We start from the raw sequence: 26,882 nt of genomic DNA, 5'->3' as shown, positions 1-26,882 counted from the left end.
CAGATCTTTGTTTGAGCTGAGGTTTGTTTCGCCGGGTTTTGTTCCCAAGCGGCACGGGTGGCGGGGGGATCCCTMGCACTGACCCGCTGGTTGCTTGCTATAACTTTGGCAGGACTCAAGTGCTGTCAGATGGTATCTGGATCTTTTTTTAACGCAAGAGTTGCTCTGTTTTGTTGTCTGCAACTCGGCTGAAGAGCAGACAAAAGCTTGAACAACCCGCGGTGGAGATTCCGGCTCGAATGCCCCAAGCGTTTGTCCGCTGCAGAGGTGGCTCAGGACATCGCTTCCCATAGCAAAGGGCTATTCTGGCAGAGGAGATGGCTCTGCTCCCTGATATCAAAGCTAATTATTAAAATTGTGGTGTACTTTGATCTGAGATCTCATTAGTTTACCTTTGTGGCAGAATTATCTAAACTGAGATTGACATAGCTGAAGTCCGTATACATAAACCGTTTTGGCAGGCATGCCTTAATCGGGAGATTATTCAGTTGAACAGGAGCAAGCTATGGCAAAAGCACACTCAGCTGCAAGCCGGGTGGACCGCGACTCATTACGCTTTTTTATTTTGAAACCTTGCCTGGGGTTACTAGAGGCTCTTGCGAGGTGGAAGATTCCATGTTGGCTCCTGTCCTAAAATCGCAATCGAAGCCGATTCCTGCAACAAGGATGAGTAATGAAGGTGAATTACCTCGGCGGGTTGTTAGAGCGAAAAAGGCTTTGAAAACACTTTAATCCGAGGAAAGGGGTTTTATTCTCTGCATGTTTTTTATCAGACCCCAAAGGTRCAGAAACACAGCAGTTTTCACGCCTGAGGAGGTCAAGTAAAATGGAAAACTTGCCTTGCCGGGGCCGGGCAGCCGGCGACGTCCTTCCTGCTCCCAGCACGTGCCCAGCCTGCGCCGCCGTCTCGTCCCTCCTTCCCGCGGCCCCGGCGGCGGCACTCGCTCATCTCGAGCAGCGACCCGAGTGCCGGGGGGAGCCGGGGGGAGCTGGGGCCGCAGGTTCCCCATGGCTAACGCGCAGCGAGTGGGGCCCTTGGGAAGGCGGCTGCGTTTCTGGGGCTTCAGCATCTCCTAGAGGGTGGAAGGAGACCCACGGCCTTCCCGGCGTCTCGCCTGGTTTCGCTCGCCCGTAGGAGGTGATCACTCCTCTTTCCCTTTTTTCCTGCCTCTATAGCAGCAGTCTGAGCAGCTGGAGAYGGGCAGAAGCACAAGTGTGGGAAAACTAGACCAAATTGCGCCGAAACCTGTGTGTTTTCGGACACATGCAGTTCCTAAGCAACTGGTTGAGTTGCTCAGTAATGGATTTTTTTCCGAATGCCCTTGAATGCCGTGTTGCCTTCTGGTCTCAGTCTCTTCCGCTTCTCTTGCAGTGGAACCTGGTGTGCGAGGACGACTGGAAGGTGCCGCTCACCACCTCCTTGTTTTTCGTGGGGGTGCTCATGGGCTCCTTCGTATCAGGGCAGCTCTCCGACAGGTAAAGCCGCTGCTTCTGGACTTGCTTTTAGGGAGACCAGAGTTAAGCCTCTCTGCCACCCCCTCACTGACGCGTATGCACAGAAAAAGGTCAGAGCTGGTGAAGTTTTTAAGAGGCATAAGGGAGTTCAGTGTCCAGTTCTTGCTTTCAATCAAAACTAGATAACTGTGTTTCTTTGACAATCCCAACCCAGTTCTGCCACACACGTAGAATTACAGCCACTTACACACGTCAGAGTAAAAGGGACTGACCTCTGCAATGGGTGTTTGCCTCTGCTTTGTAGTTTGATGTGGGCGCGTTCACAAAAAAGTTTGTTTCTTTAGCCGTCCTTTCTAATAAAGATGTTATTCCTCATAACATGTTAATTGAAAATTCATTCTAGGAGCTGTAAGACAGGAAAAAAAACTTTTCCCTTAATTGGAAGGAAGCTCTGCATGGAAAAGATGGTTTGATGAAGATAAACTACACATATCCAGTAATAAGAAAAAAAGATGATGATCTGTAAAAGGATGGCAATAAAGTGATGCTAACAGATGTAAAATATCAAGAAAATATTACAGACGTTTAATTATCTCAGCAGCGTTTAAGCTCTGGCCTTACGAGTGCCAAATGCAGCATATAAATTCCCCTTCTGAGTCTCCACGTCCCTATTAGCCTCTTTCTCCAAGTTGTTGCAGTGGGTCCCAAATACAGCCTTGATCGCTGCCTTTCAGCAAGGACCTCCTAAGAGTTACGTAGGAATCAGCTTCCTGAGATGTTCAGCATAGGGTTTTGGAAACCTGATGTGAGCTTTAATCTTAAAGCCTCGAGTATTAAATTCCATGTGATCTGAATTTAATCCGTTGCCTTCTGACCCCGGTGCGAAAGTCCGTCAGTGTTACTGTTTGAAAGGGAGACGAGATAATCACTAAATCTCTCTGGTGCCATTTGCCTTCTGGGAACATCTGAGAAAATGCCTGGTGCACGCATACTTCAGCTGTYGGGCAGGTTCACTTGTCCTGCTGCCACCGGGCCACTAATATGACTTTTTAGTACTGGTTATGAGCTGCAGTTTTTTGGAAACGTTCTGGCAGTAAAGGGTCTGTTTGAAGCCCGTAACGGAACGGTTTCCCCGATGCTGCTGCAGGAGCCTAGATAAATCCAATACAGACAAGTGGAGAAGGATACATTTATGGTGACTCACAGGAGAAAGATTGAAACCAGTTGAAAAAGCTGTTTAACTCTGAAAAACTGTACTTTATCATAATGTATAGATGCTGGCATCTATACATTGCCATAATTTCCTAACTTTTGGCTGCGTGTCTTGCAGGCTTCCTGTTTCTCTCACTTATACGCAGTTGTCTAGTCTCCCTGGTCCCTGTCTAGTGGCTCCCTGAAGTTTCCGCTCTTAATTTCTTAGCTTGGCTTATTTCCTGGGTCCTGGGAATCTTGTCTTTTTTAATACTTATGAAAATGATGTGCCACCAAACTCAAAGTTGTGCTAAGCTGTGAAGCTTAGGACTGGATATTTGTGCTCCATCTCTCTTCTTCTGTGGCCCAGCTCCGTACATGAATGATCTCTTAACAATATTCTCCTTTGTCTTTTGCAAAAGGTTTGGCAGGAAGAGTATCCTCTTCTCCACTATGGCTGTGCAGACCGGCTTCAGCTTCCTGCAGATCTTCTCCACCAGCTGGGAGATGTTCACAGTGCTGTTTCTCATAGTGGGGATGGGACAGATCTCGAACTACGTGGTGGCCTTCATACTGGGTATGACTATGTCTACATTATATCGAATGTTTGCTTGATGTAGTGCTTTTTTTTTTCCTTCCTCTTCTTCTGAACCTGCATCATTTAATAAGAGACACTAGTAAATCGTCACCAGTACAATTCCTAATTTAGGCCAGCAATATGTTTTTTTCTTGGATACTGTAAAGAATCTCTCTGAATAGGTATAGCCTATGCATTATACAGGTTTAGGAAAAAAGATGAGTGCAGGAAACATCTAAATAAACATTTATTTCCCTTCTCTTTAGAGAACTTTTGAAAAAGTTTAGGGGAGTGTTCAGGGTTTGTTATCTGAAGAAACAGGTCTGAGATAAAAAAGGCGTTTCAGTTTCCTCCTCACCTCACCACCCTTTGGTAGAGGGTTTTTTAAATACTTAATGTCAAGCAGCAAACATCTTGAACCAAATTTTCTGCTGTAAATTCCCTGCTTTAAATGAAGGATGAACCTTACTGAACTACCGACTTCCATTAAATACCTTATTTCAGTAATTAATGTGTAACAAACTGAAACTTTCATTGATGCAAAACAGTAGTAAATGAAATAATGAAAAATTGTAAAACAATGATGAAACCTTATTAAATGGCTTTCCAAGGCGTTAAGTTACTGAATACGGAAAGAGAAAAACCTGTTCTTGGCTACAATTTCACATGTAGCGGGCTAGGTTAATCCTTGCTTCTAATGTCACGGAACATAGTCTGCACCAGGGATGAATTCATTTAGAATTTTGGGAAATAATATTCTGTGAGGTTTCTTTCCCCATGTACTCATTTTAGAAAGCTTAAACTTTAAAACTAAATGCACAAAAGATGATAGTTCTGAGAATTTGTCTCTTAGTATGCTYGTAATAATAGGTTAACAAAATTGGAATGAAATTAAGGTAAATAATCTTGCTTAGTTACATTTTTGTGAATTATTTTATTATTTGACTTTGGATAGGCGGAGTATATTTTGCTCTAATTTTCTTTTCATTGCAATAACTGGATTCTTGAGTGAGGTCATTCCAAGCACATATTGCATTCATCACTGATATCAATGTGAGGAAATGGTAACTAGTTAAAATGTGCAGTGTACTTTGGTTTATTGTCTTCTTTGCCATGAAGGAGAAAGTATTTAACTGTATTGTGGGCATTTTGCCTGTCATGTTTTGTTTTTCAAGAGGACATGTTTCTAAAAATAAGTGTATATCCCCTGAAAATGGTTTGGAACTGAAAAGGAAAATAGAATACAGAATAAACTAGGGTATTTACACAGATTATATCTTCTCTATATTACATTTAGCAAAAAGTTTGATTCGTGGGTGAGGATGATAGTCCTTCCTATAAATAATCCACATATGCTCAGACAGGCTAACATTTTTCTTTCAATACACAGGTATTTGCAAGAGCTGTCTTGAAAGTATACGTGCATATTCGCTTTTAAAGCACTGGTGTCAGAATTGCAATTTGTAGGTCACGTCACAAGCTAGTTGAAACTAAACCCAAAATGCTGGCAGTTAATCCTGTGATCCTCTGTCCCCGTGAGGCATTAACAGGGGGGGAAACGAGCAGAACAGCGTGATCCGGGATCGGCGCTAGGGGCAGTGGATGGGCACTGCCCCCCAGACCCCGCGTGCCACCGGCTGCAGCGGCGGCGGGGCAGCGGGTGGTTGGGCCRTCGGCGGAGGCGTCCCTTGCCCTTGCCCCGCTCCGGCCCCGTCCGATAATTCGCTGTCTCTTTCGTGCAGAATTGGAAAAGCTGGAGGGACTGCACAGGCCCGGGGCAGGCTTTGGGTCCGTTTGTTTAATTTACGTGGGTGCTGCTTGCTGACACCTTATCTCTTATATTGTCTCTTCTGACCTCCTGTAGGCTTGTTCCAGAAACGGTGATTCTCTGGGTGAACAAAGAGGTAGYTGACTTTGGTGCTTGATGGTTTTGATGGGTTTTTTTTGCCCCTGTGAGCACTGAGGCTATTACTAAGGATAGGATTAACTCAAAGTCATTGATAAGTTAGCGTTCTAGTTTAAGTTAGTCATCAGCCATCTGTCATTGAGAAGGAGAGAGAGGCAGCTCTGGAGGATGATTCTTCCCACCCTAAAACGTGTAGATATGAGCCTTTGGCGTGCTCCGACTAGTGCCTGGCTCTGCACGCCTTCGCTGGCCTCTGAACTGCACCTGTGGCAAGGTACGCGCCGGAGCTTCCAGCAAGCAGCACGTGACAAAGATGCTGAATATGAAAATACACCCATACAAAGAAAAATAACATGCTTTCCCGTGCGTAACTAGGACACCGCTACAGCTCACTCATCCAAACAAGCTGTTTGCACGTTTTGCCATATTGCTATCCCCATTCATGAGAATAGTTTCCTTTCTAAGCTGCCTGGGAGCCTCTGTAGAGATTTTCTTCAGCTGCTTCCTTTGAAAGTTCTCTCTACGCATTTCTCCTTGCCTTTAGGCCTTGGTTGTTTTCTGTGCTCAAAACTTGTGTGTTCAAGTTCTGAGATTGTAAAACAACAGTTGAATTTGTGAAGGCATGCTGATATTGTCCCAAAATTGTTATTTTCTGGTCAGAGGAATGAGGGAAGAGGAGAGGAAGGAGGGAGGGTAGAGAACTGTAATTGAAAGATGCTTATGAGATGCAATCTCATGTTGGCTTTGAATTGCCACAAATCCTACACTTGAGCATCATGTCTGATATGTATAAATCGATGTGTTAAGTATCATACCTCTCCTAAGAGCCCCTTTCCACAAAAGCAACCAGCAGAAGACGACAGTTTAATTTATTCCCCCTTACACTGTCTATCCCTGAGAGTTCTTATTTTCAGTTTTCTTTTTATGAATTTGTTCAGTTACTCGGAGTCTTTAAACCAAAAATGCGTGTAGCTATTAAATAGAATTTTTTGGACCTTGGACTTTTTTTTTCATTTTCTATGCAATAGTAAATATTGGGGGTTTTAACATATTACATAACTAAAACATGCTCTCCAGACTTCCTGAGACCCTCCTGTTTGTTCAGTGTAATTTGCTTTTTAATTGAATCCAAACTGTATGAGTTACGGCACTTGTAGTGCTCGTAATGGACAGGAAATTTCCACAGACCTTTGGCTGAGCTCACAGTGAGAAATGAGGTAGAACTGGGGGTGTGCCTGGATTTCCTTAAGCAGAGGCTGGGCTTTTTAGTGGGAAGGAAATTAGGTGCTTTTGAAGGCTTAGCGTGGTCTCAACTTGTGAGCACTGGATCTTACCTTGGCACTAGGCTGCGTACGACGCAGCTGTAGTCTGCTTTCATTTAGAGATGCCTGGTTACTTGAACGGCAGCTTTATTAGAAGATGGGATCTTCACTTCTTACGTCCTTCAACCCGTGATCTGCCGCTCCGATATTACAGCCTTCTGTTGCAAAAAATAAACTGTGAAATTTGTTCCCGCTTGGCTGCAAATTCACATTCTTTCATCCAGAAGAGGCTGTGTCCGTCTGCCATCCCCAGAGCTGTTCCTTATCGGAAGCATTCTTCAGTGAATCGCAGGTTAAATCCCGGGCTGGCTGCGTAGGGGAGCAGGTCGTTTCCTGGCTGAGCAGGTCGCCAAGGCTCCGGGAAGTCGGCCAGTCCTTAGCACATGCCCCGGCTTGTCTGTCTCGGATCATGGCGAATGAAAACAAACGGGAGCTGCTCCTTCATCTAAACCGCACGGATGCTCCCGGCTTCTTTTCTGTCCTCGGTGGCTCTGTTTTGGGTTATTGCTGGGGCTCTGGGCACGTCGCTGCGGCGCAGCAGGGCAGCGCAAGGCTTCTGTGCCTCCCCACGCGAGCGTTTATAAGGCAGAAGCAGATGTGCCAGGTAGGAAGAAGGACGGGGGAAGGGTGACTCCACCGTGCCGTGCGCCGGGGCAGCGTCCCAGAACGTGCTGCTCCCCTTCTTCTGGGGGCCTGGAGCACGGCGAGGGCAGTCAAAGCGAGCGGTGAATAGTTTCTCTGGCGGTGGGATCGCAGGGCTGCCGGCAGCCGGCAGCGGGGAGAAGCCCGTGCCGAAGGGAGCGCTCGCTCGGACAACCCGTAGGCGCTGCACGGGAGCCGCCTGGGATATCGCGCGCCCCGGGGCGGCTCTGATTGATTGATTGGTGCTGGGGCTCTACCGGGACCAGGGCGAAAGCAGGCAAGCGGCAAAGTCGTCCTTGTTCTGAACCAAGGTAGCCGCCCGGCCGGGGARTTAGGGTCTGCGTGAATTGTGCTTGCGCAGAGGGTAGCAACAGACCTTGCTGGTAGAAAAATCCGGATATGTCAAAAATCAGGCAGACCTGTCAAGGGCTCGAGTTCATAGAACAGCACGGAGCAACCCAGCGGAAGATCCCTATCAATTTGGGCAAGTGCACGGCGTTCAGGACAACGTGTGCTACGTTACCGGTGCAATCGAGGGATCGCAAGCGAAGGAGACAGCCGTGCCGCAGGAGTGAAGCGATTGAAGCAAACCCTTGCGGGCGAGGGGAGGCAGGAGCCTGCAAGTGGTCTCTGGTGCTGCAGCTCAGCCAGCAGCTCGTGAGGCTGTGGGGAATCTCAGCTACGTCTAATACCAGCTACTTGTACCTGCTCGCAGATTTATTATTTCTAATTAGATGCAGCTTGCCAGGGGAAGGAGTTAAAAAATCGTCAGACTGGAGAACGTAAAGAATCTGTCTCCCTGTACGGGGAAAGGCAGCACAGCAAATCTGACATTGGATTGTTTCAGAGAAAATCCTGATATAGATATATTTTTCTGTGAAGAGGCATATTCTCTTCAGGAACACGCGTTCAGTGTGGTTTGCTTCCTTTTAATGGCTTAGAACGGAAAAAAGGTTGGGAAGCAGCATAGCAGGAATGATCTAGGCAGAAGCCTAAAGGATGCCATACAAGGCCAAGTTAAAAACCTGAACATATTCACACTGAGATATCTAGAAAAAAAAAAACGTTAAAAAAGCTAAGGGCCAAGATTTTTCAMATATAGGCACTAGAAGATTTGGTCGCAGGCATGTGTTTAATCTGCCCAACAATAAGCAATACAGGCAGACAATACAACTTTTATCAGTTCACTCAAGAGTTTGGCTGGGATTCATATACAATCCTAGAGCTCACTATTTTGGAAACCAGGCTAATGAAGATARTTTAAATATCCCCTGCTCAGTCTTTCCCACGAGGAGAGGCCATCCAGAGCTATTTGGCTCAGCGGGAACCTATGGGACTTGCCGCTGCAGGAGAGTTTTGCAGTAGCAAACATAGGAACATTCACAGTTTAAACAAACGTTCAAGTGCTGCCCAGYGGCTGAGCTGTTCTGACTGTCCAGGTGCATGCTCCTAGGCTAACAGAGCAGGAAAAACATACGACATAAACTCTTTCACGGCAAGCTAACCTATATCAGGGGTTTGCAGCAGACTGCAAATACGCGCTAGCAAAGCAGGTTTGGTCCCCGTCCCCRCCGTACTGCTGCAGAGAACGAGGCTGCCTATCGCAGAGGCTTTACGCCTTTGCCAAAGCGTCTGACATTGGCCACTGCTGGAAGTGGGACACAGAGCTCCATGGGCCAGTTCTTTAATCTCAAGATACGTGGAGCAAACCACAGAAGAGCTTGTATTTCATGATGCATTTCCACAGGGTAGCTTTTATTTTCTGTTCCAAACTTATTTAAACTCCTGGGAGATGTGAACAAACAAGATTTCATTAAAAGGACACTGTCAACTGTTTCGTTTTTAATTTGTCAGCCTTTGCAACAGAGAAGAATTCAGTTCACCACGAGTCTCCTAATCCTGTGTTAGATCTGTGAGCAAATGTTGATGGCAATAATGTAGAAACTGAGTAGATGTTGCTATTAGAACTATGTTTAGTGTTGAAAACAGTTTTGTATCAGACCCTGCGGGACTACTGGGGTCACTGGAAAAGACCAGGTGGTGGCTGGTCTTCGAATTGATTCAATGGCACAGCTGCCTCCAAGGACAGTGTACAACAAAAATCTGGAGGGATCTCCCACCAGATTAGTATCACCTTAAAGATGATCTGTTACTCCTTGAGTGTGTTTTGGACTATAATTTGCCTATAATTTGAACTTGTAACTCCTTGACAGTGTCCCTTTAAGTATTATAAGAGAAACTGCTCTTTTCTAAGATTGTTTTAGCATATTTTTTTGTAAATGCAGTAAACTATTTAGTCATGATTAAAAAGAAAGAGTTAAAATGCTAATCCAAACTCCCTTGTTTTGAACAGGAACAGAAATTCTTGGCAAATCAGTTCGTATTATATTCTCTACATTAGGAGTTTGCATATTTTTTGCAATTGGCTACATGTTGCTGCCACTATTTGCTTACTTCATCAGAGACTGGCGGATGCTGCTACTGGCTCTTACTGTCCCGGGGGTGTTCTGCATTCCACTGTGGTGGTGAGTGTAACCATGCCGCAAGGTGCTCAGCTGCAGAAAGTCCCATCTGCAGCTGATTTCCCAGTTTGAATTGCTGTGTAACCGGAGGGTTATCACTTCAACGTGCTGTGGGGTGTTTTTTTTCTTTTTTTTCTTTTCCCTCCTCTTCAGTTTTTGGCATCGTGTTTGCCATGTGAGCAGACCTTGCTTTGAAGCGGAAGGAGTTTTCTCGTTTTTTCTTTTTGCCAGTTTTAAGTCAAGCCAACTGTCTGCTGAACCTCTCCGGCCATGTGCTTGAATCCACTTTTTACCAGCTTTCCAGTGCAGCTTGAGAATTTTGTATTTAATTCCTAACTTTGAACACTATCGATCACCTTTTTGTTTGCCCCTATACTATTGCTGGATGAGTTGTACTGTACTTCATTTTAACTTTTTTGCTTCCTTTTATCTTTAAGCCGTTTTTTCTTGTGGATTCAAATGTTGATTGGTACTCAAGTCTCACTGAAACGCTGTACAAGTTTTGTGTTATGTTACACACTTTTAACATGGGATAGGCGAGGGATGTTTAATATTAGACATTGAATATATTCCCATACAACCTTCTGGAGTGAGGTCCAGGGCAGTTTACACTGTATGTCTTAAAAATTCTCTGCTTGGTTAGTAATACCCTACCCCTGGAGGAGGAACTTTCTGACTTATGAAAACTTCATGATTTTTTTTCTTTCAATTTGCTTGTAACCTTATTGCCTTTGACATTATCAGAATGATTCAGAGCCCCCAAATTGTGTGGCTGGGAAACACTCACTAGTAGGAACATCAGCATCCCGGAGATGTGTTTACCCAGCAGACTCACCTGAAAGCAGAATGTTACTTTAGCTCCCAGATGCAGCAGTTTTTTCCAGGTGGGGAAGCCCAAGAGATGTACTTTCAAGTTCTTGTCCAATTTCAGGGTGGATAGAGTAAAATGTTCATTCCTCTAAGGCAGTCCCTGGGAAGAAAAAAAAACACAAATTCTTTTAAATTAAAAAAAAAACCTAACTTTGGATTAATTCAGTAAACTGTAATGCACATTTCACAGTTTTGAAAGCTTATCTGACTTGCTTGTAGATGGTGCCTGATCCAAATACTATGCARCTCCTCCCTGAATGGCTCTGCTGATTCTTTTATAGTATTTCTACACAGGCTGGGAAAACCTTTAGTATATTACTTTGAATATGAAGTCACAGAACATGAAGCACAACTAATTAATCATATGCATCTCTACTGATTCAGCCACTTCTTCATCCTATAAAGAGGAGATGTCAACTTCTCTGGCCTTTGACGGTTGGGAGCGCTGTCTTGGGACTGGCCCAGCTTCTTAGACATTGGAGATGCACGGGAACTTAGGGGCTTAGGCACATCTGTATTTTAAATCTAAAGTAGAAGAGAATTGTGGAAGCCGACCAGCACAGACTGCCACTTGCATTATCCTACATCAGTGCTGTTGGACTTTCCCCCTTTTTCTTCCTCGTTTTCCTTTTTCCTTCAACTCTTCCCCAACTACTACAAATATGCACCAGCTTCTCTTCTGCAAACCCTGGGTAGGTGGGCACATGGCCAAAGACAACAGATGGTGTGTGCACAGCCATGGGGAGGCTAGAAGGTATTGCTTGATTTCTGAAAGCCCAGGAAGGGGGAAAACTTGTGTGAAGACCTAGAAGCTTGTGTAGCATGAGCCTGAAGGTAAGTTCTCCCAAGCTGTGCTCACAGCCAGGTGAGCTGAGGGCAGGAGAAGATGGGTTTCAGCATGCACCTGGGGATTCCTTTCCCTATTTTACTAGGAATGTCAGCAGCCCAGGCAGCTTTGAAAGCAGAGGACAGAGCCTATGCTGAGTTAAAGCAGTGACAGGTACCTGGCAAAGGGCAAGCAGCTCCACCACAAACGCCTGCTTAGCAGATCTTGTAATGAGGGTGCTGACAGASCATAAACAGGGGCCATAGATAGCTCAGGGGAACAAGCATTGCATGTAGCCTATGGCTTTATTTGCTTGCGTTGGCCAAGGATGCCAACAGCAGGCTTTGGCAGTGACAGCCTTGCCCAGCCTAGATATTCCCCTGTTTTTCTTTGCATGCAGTTCTCACCTGGAACTTGAGGAACACAGTAATTCTGGCTAAGCTGAAGGTTGGCTGCTCCACGCCCTGCTCCTGTGAGCCACTCCGCACTGTCCTCTTGGATGCCAAGTCCATGTTTTCTTTTCATCTTTGCATTGCATTCATCCACCTCTGCCTTAATGCTCTGGTGGGAACGTGGGTGCACCCTCACTTGCCTGTGGTGGCTTTGCACTGTCAGGCTGCAAAAAGAGTTACGGAAAACTTACTGCTGTTCTCAGTTTGACAGAAGCATTACAGAAGGGCAAATATCCTTGTCCTGGTGCTGCCCTAGTCATCTGTTATTTTTTGAAGGGATAGTTATTTAGGAACTGCAGAAGGAAAGGTGCGGTATCTTTCATGCTTCTAAATATAAACATAATTTACTCCAAAAGTTAAGTGGAGTAGTTCCTTCTTTTCATGTTGGTCTTAACTGAGGAACTCCTTTCTTCCTGTTATTTTGAAACAGTTATATCTACAAGTAAGAAATTAATATGTTTATAACCATTAAGTGATTTAGATCTACTCTTCTATAGTCTAAAACATCTCCTGCAGATCTCAGTCTTATCAGATGTTTTGTTTTTTGGTTTTTTTTTAAATCTTAAAGTCTTAAAACCAAACCTTTAAAATGGTTTTCAGCTCCAACTCTGCTATTATCTGATTTTAAAGATAGTCAGAAGAGTTCAGGACTTATTTTGGTATATTTAACTTGAAATGTGTTGAGGMTCTCCAACACAGGTGTGTTTCACTCTGCACCAAACAGCTGCATTTTGTTAGGCAGCAGGGGTGGGGAGAAGCCGGCTTTGAATGCAAGCCTGCTAGGTTGCTGCTACCGAATAAGCACTATGAAGCCCATGAAGTTTGTCAGGGCTGCTGTCTTCTCTTCTTGCCTCCAAAGGCATGGCTTCAGAGCCCTGCCCTGAAATGTATTTGGTGGGAATCTCCATGCTTTTTAAGAGCATAAAGCATGCACAAAATTACCATGCATGGCACCTTGTAGCCTGGGACTGATGTGATGGTACATGGGGATCCAGGTGCAAAACTGTGTTGAGACAGGTTGGTATTAGATGGAATTTAGGCATCTGGACCCACTACTTCCATGAAAATGTTACTTATACATCATCCTTCTCTGTTACTCTTCTATTCATTCCTATTCCAAAGACTCCAAAATGTTTCCAGTATTGTCTCTGCAGTCTTGTATCCATCAACCTACCCACAAAGAAAAGCAGTGCAGATAGTTTACCTCTTATAAACTCAGGCTAGTAGTAGTAGAGCAAGCTAATAGAAATCATCTGACCCTCAAAACCTTTGACATCGCTTTGGGTCAGCCCTTTAGGGAATTCATTGGAAAAGGAATGTCTGACCTGCTTTTTTCCAAGGAGAGGAAAAATTACTGCTGACTGAAGAAAGCAAGGTAGCATCTGTTAAGATCGAAGGATTTAGTTAAGGAAAGGTGGGAATTTCTGTCCTGTGTTTGGTGTTAATTCACTCAGCATGTGCCTGGAACTGATTTGTAAATGTTATCTACTCTACTACTGCCCTTTACCTGAAAGAGCCTGCATCAGATTGGTGGTAAAATCGAGAGATTTGTGTATAAGCTTCCTGTGACACAGAGCCTTTAAATATATCCTCTATGCATTTATAGCATTTCCACACTGTAAGCAGTTTTGTAAAAATAATTTGGTTTAGCACTAGTTAGGCTACCCGTATCTTTGCCGTTCATCTAGTAACTTCTGTCTTTTTGGTGGGCATTAGTTATCACTTAAAAAACAACAACCTAGAAAAGGGCCCAAGCATGCAACTGCTTAAGCATGAAAATAAACATATCCCATAGACTTGAATTCTTCCATTGGTCCCAATGGGACAAATTCACAAATTACATTACCCGCACACTTATGTGTTGTCTGTGTTCTATTACAAGTAATCTGTGAGATGAAAGGGTAACTCAGAAAAAACATAAATATGTTTTTAATAATGTTTTGACTTTTGTGAAAATGTTGAGTCATTTATTCTGAAACTTATTATAGGTTCATTCCTGAATCCCCTCGGTGGCTGATCTCCCAGGGAAGATATGAAGAGGCAGAAGTTATTATCCGAAAGGCTGCAAAAATAAATGGCATTCCAGCCCCAGCTGTGCTTTTCGACACCTTGGAGGTATATTTCATATGTCTTGTTACTTTACCTCTTCAGCAGTTTTCCCCTTTGGCCAATTAATTTCTTGTGAAACAGAACAGAAATGGTTTACAACACTAAAGGCTGGCATTTACTGTTGGCCCAAGGTAAGTGGTAGCTTGTTAGGGTTAGCAAGCTCAGAATGAGAAGCCAGAGGGTTTGCTTATTTGTTTGTTCTTTACAGTAAAATTCTCTTCTTCGGCTGTGGTTGGTTGTGATTTTCAGACCAAGGGTCACTCAGGTTGCTTCATCGTTCAGGCAGTTGAGAAGATCCAAGGAGAAGATGCATTTTTTCTCATCGCAGTCTGGCACACTATTAACGGCTTGCAATTTGACAGCAGCTCTTCCACGAGACAACTGGTCCTGTGTCCGGCGTTAAGAGCGCGCGCATGCCCATGTTGCGTGGAAGTGCCAAAGGGATTCTTCAGGCTTCACGAACCAGTGAAAGCACCAAAGGGCACCTAAAAGTGCTCTTGGGAAGTATCGGTATAGTGAAGGCAGTAAATAATATGAAGGTCTTCTGCAGGCTTGTTTCTTGTGTTTTGTCTTCGCTGGTAGAACGAAGGAAGCCCAGCACGGGACTCACTGGCATCTGGAGAGCGGCTGCAGCGCGGCCGTGGGAACGGGACTGGCTTATTCCTGTGCTCCTTTCCCCCTCTAGCGGCTGCTCCTTCTCCCTAGCGAGCTCCTCCTTAACAGGCAGAGTAGTTTTTATGGCTCAAAAAGACCAGCCTCACTTCCAGCCCTGTGTTAATAATGATCACATGTAGCTGTATCAGATCTTACGCCACGGCTTTACTATTAGTACCTGCGTTTTATGTCTCCTAACCAGTGATACAACAGAAAGACAAAGCACCACGTGCTCTTTTGCAGTATCTGCAGTGCTGCTTGCTGTATCTCTTGTTGGCAACATCAATTCCTTGAATGTCATGCTTAAATTTTGGTTAGGTTGCTTAAGGTCTCTTTTCAAGCATATGTTTGAGCGCAAATTCAAGTGTATGTTCTAGCTATGGGAAGCTCATCCTACAAAAGCTGTGGAAAAGCGCTTTCCTTACATCCCAGCCAGAGTTCAGATGTCTTTCATACTGGAAGTTACTTTTCAGTCTCCAGCAGAATCTGCTTTTCATCATTGCTGCATATTTTTGAGACCAATTGGCAGCTCATCTATCCTTTTACTTCGTGGGAATCTCGCACGCCGAAGTGCCTGTCCACAAAAGCCTGGGGATTACGTCTGCATATTGAATCCTCCACTGAAGTATTTTTCAAACACTGCCAGGAAAGCATTCCTTGGAAACCAAAATCTTTTCCTAGGAAGCAAAATCTCCTGGCTAGCCGAACACAGGCAGGCAGGAAGGCTCAGCGGTTCACCCTCTTGCAAGCAGGTCAGTGCCGTGACTTGGCCTCTACCTGCAGCAACCAGCTCCCTCCGCCTCCGTGTCCCCTGCCTTGCGGCTGCTCTTCTGAGTCGAAGCAGGTAGCGGCTTTAGCGCTGGCCTTTGCGCTCTCCGGGAAGCGCTAGGTGCCGGCTGAGCCCTGGGGTGAAGCCCTTCCTTTGGCCTGGGGAGGACAGGATCGGGAGGAGAGCCCTGTGCAGGCAGGAGCAGCGTCCTCAGACCAGCAAGCAGAATCCTGCCTCAAGCCTCAAACTGGCTCCCCGTCTCCGAAGGAGCGAGGACAGGGATGCTGTGACACGCTCTGATCTCGGCACTGAGCTCTAGCATGCCGTGTCCCGCTGGGGCAGGGCGCTGGCAAGCAGCCGGCGAAACCGGAGGATCCTTTGCGTTAATTCCTCACCATTTGTGAAGTTTGAGCAAAAGAGAGTTGAGCGGATGCTGCACAGAAAAAGGCCTTTGGTAATGACGTTACTACTGGAAGTACTGCGTCAGCTCGTGAAGGAAGTTGTAACGCGTCTTTTCTGTCAGCTGATATTCCTTTTTAAACAGTCAACCTGTTGCTGTGGGTTCAGTGCTAACACGCAAAACTGGACGTTGCTCTGGAGCGCAGCTGGGTGCAGAGACGAGCTATCCACCTAAAGGACACTCTCCCTGATGCAGAACGGGGGCTGACTAGTTATCCCCCAGTATAGTCATAACTTCGTAATTGCCCAAACTTGTGGGTATGCAAAGGTTGTTTTCTCTTAGGTATGTGGGAATTTTTTTGGTTTTGTTTTCCTTTTTCCTTCAGATGCAGGATTCGAAGCCTCAGCAGCAGCAGAAGGCTATCCTTCTGGACCTATTTCGAACCCGAAACATTGCAACTATTACTATTATGTCATTACTTTTGTGGTAAGGAAATGTGTATTCCTAAAGTACCCAGGCACTAGAACAAGTTCTGATTTGAGGGCACATGTCACAGTTTTAGATAATGAATCTTACAGTTTTGGACCCTGCTTATACATGGTCCTTGACTAGTACATGGCCTTCAATGATCCTTGCACCCACGCTGCATTAATGCACAAGAGTGTGGAGAGACTAGCCTAGACTCAGATGGAAAGTATTTAGGAAAACGTAAGAAACAACTTTAATTTGGGGGCTTTTTTGGTTTTGTTTTTAAGAAATTCTCATCTTCATCATGTCTATTTGAAGAGAAATGTCTGTCTTTAAACATGGGCAGCAACTCAGTAACGTAACAAGAACTAGAACCCATTGCCAACTTTTTTGTTSTGTTTTGTACAGTGCCTAGCTCAGTGAGATCCCTGTCCCCGCYGGGGCAGCTACGTGGAATGAGGACACAAGTAGTACCGTATAGACAAACTGTGATCCTTTTCTGTACAGATTTCCCCCAGCATAAAGGCACTGGCTAGTACAGCTGGCATGCCATAGCGAGGCAGACTTGAGATTTGAAACCTGAATATCCACCTCTCGTGAAGATTAAAATGAGATGTGAAGATTAAAATGAGATATAATGGAACTGCGGAGGGGTGGGAGATTCTTTCACTGGAATTTGCTATAAATAAGAACATAGTTGGCACTGAAAGTTTTCAAGACTTACTTCATKGTGCTGTTAATGAATCCATTGCAGTGAAAAGCCTTTGTGTATGACTTCCACAAAGCCCTTCACTTAATACTATATACACAGGAAGGACAGTGAAATCAGAGGTCTCTACAAGCTGCTGTGGATATGATCACTGCAAGGAATGAAAGAATTAGAAAGATGGGGTCACCACTGAAATTTTTAAGCCACGCTGTCTGTGGTCATGCTTTGCAACACCCTATTTCTGTAACAAGATCTGAGGTAACGCTGTAGACATCTGAAGAACAGTATTTCTGGAATAACTGATTTTTATTGCTTTTCTCAGGATGCTAACATCGATTGGTTACTTTGGCCTGTCACTCAGCACTCCCAACTGGCACGGAAATGCCTACATCAATTGTTTCCTCTCGGCGGTTATTGAAATTCCAGCTTACGTGATTGCTTGGCTTCTCCTCCGATCCCTGCCTCGGCGCTATTCAATATCTGGCACCTTGTTTTTAGGAGGAGGTGTTGTCCTCTTCATTCAGCTCGTTCCTACAGGTACAGAATTCAATACATGACTTAGTACCATAAAATATGTATAACATTTTATTTACCTATCTAATAGTTCCATACAATTATTGGAAACCATGATCAAACTTATAGTCTGAGGTCAAATTTATGCTGATCGCTTGCAGCCATCATTTTTTAATAACATACATATATATATATGCTGAGTCACACACAGCTCTCATTTATTGTGTCAAATTACCGAGCTTTTTATAGTCCAGGGGAACCAGCTTGGAAAACGAGAGCCAAAAGTGTACTGTGATTCATCTGGTTACGCCTAATGGCTACAAATCCCTGCAAGTTTTCCAGATTTCACTGTGTATAAATATCCACAGGATTTTGCTAGAGAAAGATGGTTGTAAGCATGTGCTTTGCTGTCGTGCAAATGCAGAATCTTGTTCCAGTTCATTATACTGCGACAGAACCAACATCTAGGAAATAACCTGCCTGCTCCTGCTAAACTGTGCTCAACAAGAAGCTTGGAGACAAGTAATCTAGGGATAGGGTCACTACATTGTATAATTAAGATTTTATGATGTAAAAAACGAATAAGTAAATAAATAAAAGAACATCAAAGCTGGGTGGAGGGGAAGAGCAGGGAAGTGATATGGTCCATGAGAGGTAAAAGAAATAGAAGTAATTGGTACAGGGTGTAGTTTATTCACCTTGACTTTTTTTTTTTTCTCCCCCCCTCCAGATTTTCATGTCCTGTCCGTTGTCCTGGTGATGCTTGGAAAATTTGGAATCACATCTGCATTTTCTATGCTTTATGTCTACAGTGCTGAGCTATACCCAACATTAGTCAGAAACATGGCAGTTGGAGCTACTTCCACCGCTTCCAGAGTGGGCAGCATCATTGCTCCTTACTTTGTGTACCTGGGTGAGACATCTTGCATTGCTTCTCTTGACCTAGACAGGCACTTTTCAGAGGACTGAGTCAGTGCTGGTCAAAAGCATTGGAAAATTGGGAAAAAAAGATGGTAAGATGATAACTGGTCACATCTCGGCAATGGGTATTACCTCTGGTACTCCAGCTCGTTTCCCAGAGGCATCCTGGTGCCCGGAGAGTTTAACAAGTAGTGATATAGCAAGGAAGCACAGGTAGGAAATCCACTGCATTGGACTTGGTCACCGAATCCTGAGGTGGGTACGTCAGAAGCCAGTAGACCAGGCAGCAGTTCAGACTTGCTCTGAATCTATGCTCTCTAAAGCAAGATGGGGAAAACATACAGAGTAAGAAGCACAAAAGTGKGTTGAGTTGTGAACTTAGTGAAGTGATTTTTGTGGGTTAAATCAGGCACTCAGCATTAAGAAAATGCCAGGATTGAAGCTGCTGTGTAAATGTGTGGACCCACTGGAACGTACACGTTGTGACGTACTTTCTCTCTTTTACATGACCGTGGTTTTTTCCTCTCAACGCTCCATCACATTCAGGGTAGTAGATGATTGCGTTCCCTGTTACGGAATAGCTATTCAGCGTTCGTTTTGCTTTTCCTTTCTGTTTCAGGCCTTGCATGCTTTCCCTAAGCAGAATTGTTAATCTCCTCATAGGCTTTTTCTGACATTCATTACCATCACATTCTGAGTGCTGTACAAATATGACTGATAAATCTTAAAACAAGCAAATGAAAAAACCCAGCACCTCCAAGATGCACAGAAATGACCCCCCTGTTGCAAACAGGAAACAGTCGCAGAGAGATTAAGGGATTAAGGATGGAAGTATCTGTTCATATTGGCTCCTAGTCCGGGATGCTCAATCTCCTAGCTGGCCAGACCTAGTTTCTTTCACTCAAACACACTTCATTTCCTTCTACCATCAGTGGACCTGGCTCAGCCCTCCCTTACCCTAACGAGTTACCCACCCGCTTTTTACTTCACATTTGTACTGTACAAGAGAGCATGACTGTGATGCTCCTTAGGGTCTTCATTCACTGTTGCAGCATAAATAACAGTAATAGAGATATGTATACAGGATAGAGAAGTTTTTACTGTTTTTTTCCCTCCCAGATTTCCCTGGGGCCAGCCTCTAAGAATCTTCTTTCAGTCTTCAGAATAGTTTCCTAAACTTTAGGAGGTTTAGGAGAAACTCGTGAGCTACTGATATTTGCTACAGCTAAATTAGGACYTTGCAGTTCATCCAGCTCGTGAACGCAGAAGGAGATCAAATCACAAACTTTGGCTCTGTGCGAAATACYCAGGGGTCTTAATTTTAATACTAGTTTATTCCATACATTATTAAGTATATTGCTTTATCCCAACTAAAAAATAAAGCTGTCAAATCCTATTTGGTACTTTCTCTACCTTAAATGCATTAATTGCTGGCTAATCCCTTTACTGAAAGACCTTTTCATTTCTGTGCTGTTGTGGTATGGAAATCTTGCATCCTGCCCAAACACTTGTGCACTAACTTCAGGCTTCTGGCAGTGGCCACTATTTTCTAGTCCAAAATCAGAATCTGAGTAGACCAAGGTCACAGCCTCTTGCCTGTCATGGGAGGCCTGATGCTTTCTCCACTTCTGTAAGGAAAATATCTAACAATTCCCGTTAGTGGTCTGTTGATCAGAAATTGGCCTGTGAAACTGCCGTTAGTCTCTTCCCTTCTTTTGCACAAGACCAGCAGAAAACAGAATCCCAGACGGCTGATGAGTGTCTGGTTGCTTATGAATGCTTCTTTTCTCTCACATTTTTAATCTCTCACTTTCTATTATTTGACTAAAGATTTGGTTCCAGATGACAGTATAATACTGACTTTCTCCATTAGTGATTCTAGCACAGTTGTTATCTTGCAAAGATGTTAGCTATCCCAGTTGAAAGTGTACAGAGGAGCTTTTTGATGCTATGCGAACAGTAGTTGGCGGTATGGGGGACTACATGATAGTGATGATAGCTGGTGATCATTCTAGATCATATATTATAGTTTTAAATTGGAAAAAAAAGGTTGGTTTGCTAGTAGATACCACATATAACTCAGTTTTGGATTAATCTGTGATATTTATAAAGATTTCAAGTCGTTAGTCCAGATGAATTCTGTGTTACAGTGATGTCTGAAATATAAATTTTTATATTTCTATACTTTATTACCAATGGGTTCATTGATTGTGGGTGTATAATTAATGTCGTGTCCTGTGTTCTGCCAGGTGCCTACGACAGATTCCTACCTTATATCCTCATGGGAAGCCTGACTGTGTTGATAGGGATCCTTACCCTATTTCTCCCTGAAAGCTATGGTAATACTCTCCCTGAGAACTTCGAACAAATGCTGAGGGTGAAATGGTAAGTCGGTTTTATTCATGCCATATTTCGCTAGAATTCAGGACCTCTTTGTACATAGTCCCTTTTCACACTCAGTAAGCGTATTTTATCAGATCTCCTGCAAAAGATCAACGCTTTCAGAATGGCCTTTAGATTTTTTTGTTAATTCGACAGACATTGACATTACGCAGTTTCTCCAGAATCTCTGAACTTGAGAGCTGATGTGGCTGGAAGTGGGCACTCACAAATCAAGACTGACCTTCTCATCACTTTGAGACTGTTGCTTCATATCTCCAAATCTTCCCTTTTACATCAAGTAATTTTTGTCCCTTCAGGAGAAAGTTACTTAGACCATGCAGATATATCACAGTCCCTAACTCTGATGTATGGCGAAACTATTCATTCAGTAGGACTGTTTACATTACAAAGTACTTTACTCTTTCAGTGTAAAACACTGGGAAAACACAATATTTCAATATTCCAGCCTTTTTTTCTTTGAGAGGGTAGAGACACTGCAGAACAGCTTTTCTCCCAGTCCATTTGGTTTAGCTGTAAGCAGACCGTGTTCTCTTGCCCCACCACGTGCCTTTTGGGTTACCCTGGGCAAACAAGTCCACCTGAAATCGGTGTGCATACCTTATAGTGCTGGTGCGGTGGAGACGGCCAGTATTTGCTACTTACCATGGTGGGAGGAAAACTCTTGGGAGAAGCAGAGGGAAGTTGAATTAGCCAAAGTGCAACTCCATAGCTACCATCCAGGTTACTGAGAATTTGTACTGTGAACAGAATTCACCCTTATAAGCAATAATAACTTGAAAAAGCTTGGCGTAGCCTATACCTAATCCTTGGTCTGTATAAGGATCTGTCATTACATTTTCAGAATAAGAATTCTCAGGTCAGGTTCCCTGAGAAGCGCATGCTGTTCCTTGTCGCAATTAGGGACTTCTCATATGTCTGACCTGTGGCTTTTAAGCTGTGCGGTTGATGACCTGTGGCTAGAGTCAAACCAGACTCCCTTCACAAGTTTCTCGCATAAACAGAATGCAGTAACACTCGTTCCATCACTCAGTTACTCACATCCAAGTTCCAAATGTTGTTTGCTGCATAGCTTGTTCCATCCAGAAAGGCATGCTTTGCAGAGCATGGGCTTTTTTTTTTTCTAAAGTCTGCATTAGTTGCGTAACGTGATTATTTTAGCAGTGCTATTTGGCAGCGGGGAGTGCCTGGTGTCATTCTGTAAAATGTTCTGTAGCTTCTCAGTCTCTTACTTTCAGTTTCAGAAATGGGCAACAAACCACTGGTGTTAGGAAGTCAAAAGCGAGTCCTAAAATTCTGGTAACACCATTGTGAAGAAGGCTGTACGCTCTCAGAAGGGCTGAAAGAACAACAAGGTCTTCTCAAAATGTATTTTCTACAAGAGTAAAACAAACAAAAACCAACAGTCAATGCTACTGCGCCATAGTTATGAACCTATTATCCCCTTTCGCTGCTGTACCAAATATATAGTTTACTGAACAGATGCTGTCTACTCCCATAGGATTGTTCGTCTGTAATTCAGTGTCCTGATAGTTGGAGTTTGTCAGCAGATACGGTCCCTCTTGAAGACGGGAGCTGCATGTGCTAAGCGTGTTTGAAGAGCAGGCTAGAAATGAGTATTAGGAATAATACAGCAATGGCTCCACTCAGTCATGTACTCAATGAAAGCTGCTTAAGGGAAAACTGAAAGGCCAAGTTTAAAAAAAAAAAAAAAAAAAGGCAGGGAACGTCATGCCGGTGTTTTCTCCCACTGGGTGTATTGACTGGAAGAGGAGCAGCCGGGTGCCTTTCTTTGAAAAATCTCAGCCTACATCTCTAAAGGAAGGATCCCAGCCTCCTTCCAAGTCTGTACCAAATCCCAATACACTTGAACTGGAATCAGAATTTAGTTGTAGCAAAGCACACACAGACTTTACTGTTTTTTAAATAAGACATTGGAGTGAGTATATTTTGATGGTCCGTACTTTTCACAGGACCTGGGATCCAGTTCTGATCCACTTCTCCCTGTAAAATCTGATGCTTTTTCACAAAGTCTGAGCCCACTGAAATCACTAGGCTTCATGGATCAGCATCTTTGTGGGGGAAGAAGTCTTTGTGGGGGAAGAAGTCTTTGTGGGGGAAGAAGTCTTTAATAAGAAATATAGCTTCTGACCTGCTTCTGACGGGCAATTTCCACTTGCAAAAGAAACACAGGCTTCAGCAAATAAATGATTCTATTCAAACGTAATGTGCAGTTTTAGCTACCAGATTTTCATAGTATATTGGCATAAACAGGTTTTTAAAATATCTTCTTGGGGGTGTTTTTTTTCCCAGAGCATTTCATTTCTCCTTGAATATATGCCATGTTGTGCTGTACCTTCAGAGAAAACTCATTCCAGTTTCAAAAGCGTCTACAAAAATCTTTGCACTATTTGCAGATTTAAAGGGGATTTGATGCTCACAAAAAACTGATGTTCTGTATGGGAGTTGTTCACCTGCAGCTACTGAAAACTCAAAAGGGCTAATTTGGGGCCACACAGTTATTTCAAAACAAACACCAACAAAGCCAGTGTTCTGTTTTTCAAGTCCTACAGGTTATATATGCTTTTTTTTTTTTAAAGTACAGTAAAGCAATATTAGATGAGAAGTCAAATATAGTATAGTTTAGAGTTGTGCTACTGCTGTTTTATAAACACTACGTAGTTTGAAAAAAGTACAATACTTTATTTATTGGCTGCACATAGATTTTTTGGTCACAAAGTCTATCAGACCTGGTGGACTGATTTTTATCCTCTAAATAACAATAAGCCATGATTCACTTTCTGTAACAGCCAACAAAAGCACGCTGTTTCATCTCTAATATGAGAGTTCATGGCAATTTGCTGCTGGCCCTTGGCACAAGAATGAGTAAGCTGAAGCACAAATACAAAGCTTTATAACATTTACATACAAGTAATTTGTGCARTTATTTCAAGCTGCAGTTTGGGACGTGGAAATATCATTTCCTTTCATATTAATTTTCTGTGGTCATTCTTTTGCCATAAATGTTATATAACATGAGGCAACCATTATCCTGTGACCCCTAATATTGCCTCATCTCTTCTCAAGCTGGAATTTCTCTAATGACAACAGTATTTAATTTTGTTTTTACTTATTATAAAGATATCTATAGAATAACTATTTAGACTTAACTAGATTTCTCAACAAAACCTTTTTATCAGCGTGAGACAGTTTTGAAGATTTGGTTAAATATAGGTGGCTATATTTTTATGAAGATTTTTATATTAAGTTGATACTTCTTTTATGTGATCATAGGCTCAGATATTTCTAAAAGGCAAATATTTTTATATTCTTGAACTTTGTAGTGTCTTAAAGCCTAGTATTCTTTTTTTTAACTAAGAGAAAGGGTTGTGGGTTTTTTTAATACCTTGTTTTAATCAGTCTCATTTTTCTTGCTTATACTATTATCTAAAGCTAGTGCCAACATTTTAATATTTTAATGGCAAATTAAAAAAAAAATCTTTAACAAGAGTGGCATGCAGTTCTCAGAAGTATGTGATGTTGTTATGAGGACTTTAAATTGTGTCTGAGCTTAGTAAAAAAGAGAAAGAGAGATTGCTTCAGCTGAGGAAGCATTTGCAAGGAAAACTTGTCCTCTGCCAGTAAGTCTTTCACAGTCTTGAAGAGTGATTCCTGAAGAAACTCAAAGAGCAACAGTKCGTGGAAGATTCAAAGGGAAATGAAGTTGGACGGCAGGAGTGCCAGTTTCTAGCACATTACTATTTTCTTAACTGTAAAGCTGAAGAAAATAGTCTTGGTTTAATAGCTGTTTCCAAAAATTAAAATAATTGCTAGTGAACTATCTAAGGCTTCGCTGCAATCTTCAGAGAGTTGTCTGCATGTCAAATACTCGGTGGGGCTCAGCAGGGGACGTCTGTGCTTACGAGCAGCCGGGACACTTGTGTAAAGCTCTGAGCTGAAGCTGGGAGGAGGACTGGCGGGACTGCTCCCACCGAGTTCAGCAGAGCTGTGCTATTCCTCCTACGTCACTTCTGTCGCGTTTGCTGGAGTCCATCTGTGTAACCGTTTACCCTCAGTAAGATCGGAAGCTGACTTACTGGATCTGTTAAAACATATATTAAAAAAATGTAGCAGTTGTCACTTGTTAACTTTTGTCTTTATCGTAATAAAAATGTGCACTGGCATTGTATAACCTACTTTCTGTGTGGATTATAATTGAAGAATAAAGTCTCCTAACATTAACACTTTGTGCAAGGAAGTTTAAAGAAGTAATTTAAAATTTATTTAGCATGGATTAGGTATGGAACCTCCTTCCATAAAATAAGCTCTTCTACTCAAGAAAAGTATTCTGTTAGTAAATAGTAGTGTAGGCCAGTTCTTCTGGCCTAAAAACTCTTTTTTTCAGATGGTTAAATCCTAATTTCCTGATCTTACAAAGTAACTGAAATAGTAATCTTTCAGGTTGATGGGTCTCCACAGCATTCCACTACGTGTGTTTGCAGGTCRAGTATATATCCTTTAAAGAAATGCTCAAAGATGATTTTGAGACTTAACTTCTACTTTGTCCATTTCATTTCTCACAGTAACCAAGCAYGCTGATAATGTCCAGAAGGAAAAAATATATAATATTGAGTGTAACTGTTTTTGTGTTTAAACATGAGACAGGTATTTTATGTTTATTAATTGTTTAAAAATGGTTGTCAGGACACAAATATAACTTGCATAAATTTTTGTGGGAATTCTATTTCTGATATGGTGATTGTGTCAGCTTATACTTTATACTTGTCCTAAAATCAGAAAGAAATTAAAATTTATTAGCAGCAAGCAATAGTGTAGTTTTTAATGTGATGCAAAAAACCACAAAGACTAAAAAGCAGCATCTTCTCTGGCATTTGGAAGGACCTCCTCTAGAAAGGCAGTCCAGGTAAGTCTGCCATACTTTTCAAACTCAGAGATTAAGTATGTTCCARTTAAACAGAAAATCTTTACCCAGTTATTATCCAACAATAAAGCTTCCTGTAAATCACTGACCTCCCTGAACAAGATCCAAGAGCCCAATATGTACCAAGAGTCCAAGGTACCCATCCCAGAGAAATCAGATCTTCACAACAGTGGATATTTTTTAAAATCCTCAAAATTGTAAAGCAACTCTCTATACTGCAGTGACACATAAAACAATTTATAAATGGCAGCAAACTGATTTTTTTTTTAACTAAATGGAGAATGAGACAAAATAATCAAAACATGTTTTATTATATAAAGTAAGCCAGTATCCTTTACCATTAATATACATGTTTACTAGTCTTCGTAAGACAAACAGATATTTATATTTTAGACATATGGTTGCTTATACTCGGGGGGGGGGGTGTTGTTTGTTTTAAATGGGTCTTAATCTCCTGGGCTTATTTCCTTTTTGTGATTCCTCTCATCTGTATTTTCTGGTCATCTCATTTCCTGTTTTGTCCTAACATTCTGTGATAACAGCCAAACTATGCTTATACTGGCTATAACTTATATTCTGTCCATATGAAAAGTTATTTTTCCAGAAATACTAAAACCTATTAAATAATAAATTAGACAATGCAAAATTAAATTAAACCAGAAGCTTTATATCCTGTTATTTTGAATCTTGGTGATCCCTTTGGTTACTGGATCTATGGAACAAAACACTTAAAGATAGGAAGTTTTTAAGCAAAATCTGTCAGAAATACCTATTTTCCATTGTGAACAGCTGGAGACTGTCACAGCGCTATGATTCCAACATGGAAAGAAAGCTCTTTTTAAATACAGGCATTCAAAAATAGTGTAAGATGTATACATCTGGCTTCCATCAGTTGGAGGTGGAGAAAAATAGACAAAAAAGGGCAATCTGAAACTTGAACTACCCGTGCAGAACGAGGTCAGTTTTTGGACTTACGATCATACAGCTTTGTAACAGACCTCTTCATAGGAGACATGATCTTTCTGCCKCCTTGACCGCGCTGCTAGGTAATGAGCTGTTATTTTCATCCTAAGAAYAGACAACTTCCTTACATTTATTAATTGTCAAACATACAGCACACATCACCTCAGAAAATACTCCCCAAGAGAAAAAAAACATGTCATTATCAGCAAAACCTTTTTAGACCTACAGGCAATACTGCCTAACAGACGATGGGGGTTCTCGAAATAGGTTG

General features: G+C 42.7%; 1 protein-coding gene across 1 annotated transcript in view; it reads left to right on the top strand.

Annotated features, from left to right (window-relative positions):
* SLC22A4 (solute carrier family 22 member 4) overlaps positions 1 to 24,898 on the top strand; it is a 33,018-nt gene extending 8,120 nt beyond the window's left edge. Inside the window, exons 2-10 of the mRNA XM_026063194.1 lie at positions 1,373 to 1,476; positions 3,069 to 3,223; positions 9,447 to 9,618; positions 13,752 to 13,878; positions 16,081 to 16,181; positions 17,195 to 17,409; positions 18,116 to 18,298; positions 20,556 to 20,691; positions 21,945 to 24,898. Of these exons, the coding sequence (XP_025918979.1) occupies positions 1,373 to 1,476; positions 3,069 to 3,223; positions 9,447 to 9,618; positions 13,752 to 13,878; positions 16,081 to 16,181; positions 17,195 to 17,409; positions 18,116 to 18,298; positions 20,556 to 20,691; positions 21,945 to 22,020 (1,269 nt within the window). The 3' untranslated portion in view covers positions 22,021 to 24,898. The remainder of the gene's footprint in view (positions 1 to 1,372; positions 1,477 to 3,068; positions 3,224 to 9,446; positions 9,619 to 13,751; positions 13,879 to 16,080; positions 16,182 to 17,194; positions 17,410 to 18,115; positions 18,299 to 20,555; positions 20,692 to 21,944) is intronic.
* Positions 24,899 to 26,882: the final 1,984 nt, after the last annotated feature.

The sequence above is a fragment of the Apteryx rowi genome, unplaced genomic scaffold (genome assembly GCF_003343035.1).
Source record: "Apteryx rowi isolate R43461 unplaced genomic scaffold, aptRow1 scaffold_2, whole genome shotgun sequence".
NCBI lineage: Eukaryota > Metazoa > Chordata > Aves > Apterygiformes > Apterygidae > Apteryx > Apteryx rowi.
The sequence above is the reverse complement of the archived record's forward strand: the minus strand, read 5'-3'. Positions and strand labels throughout refer to the sequence as shown.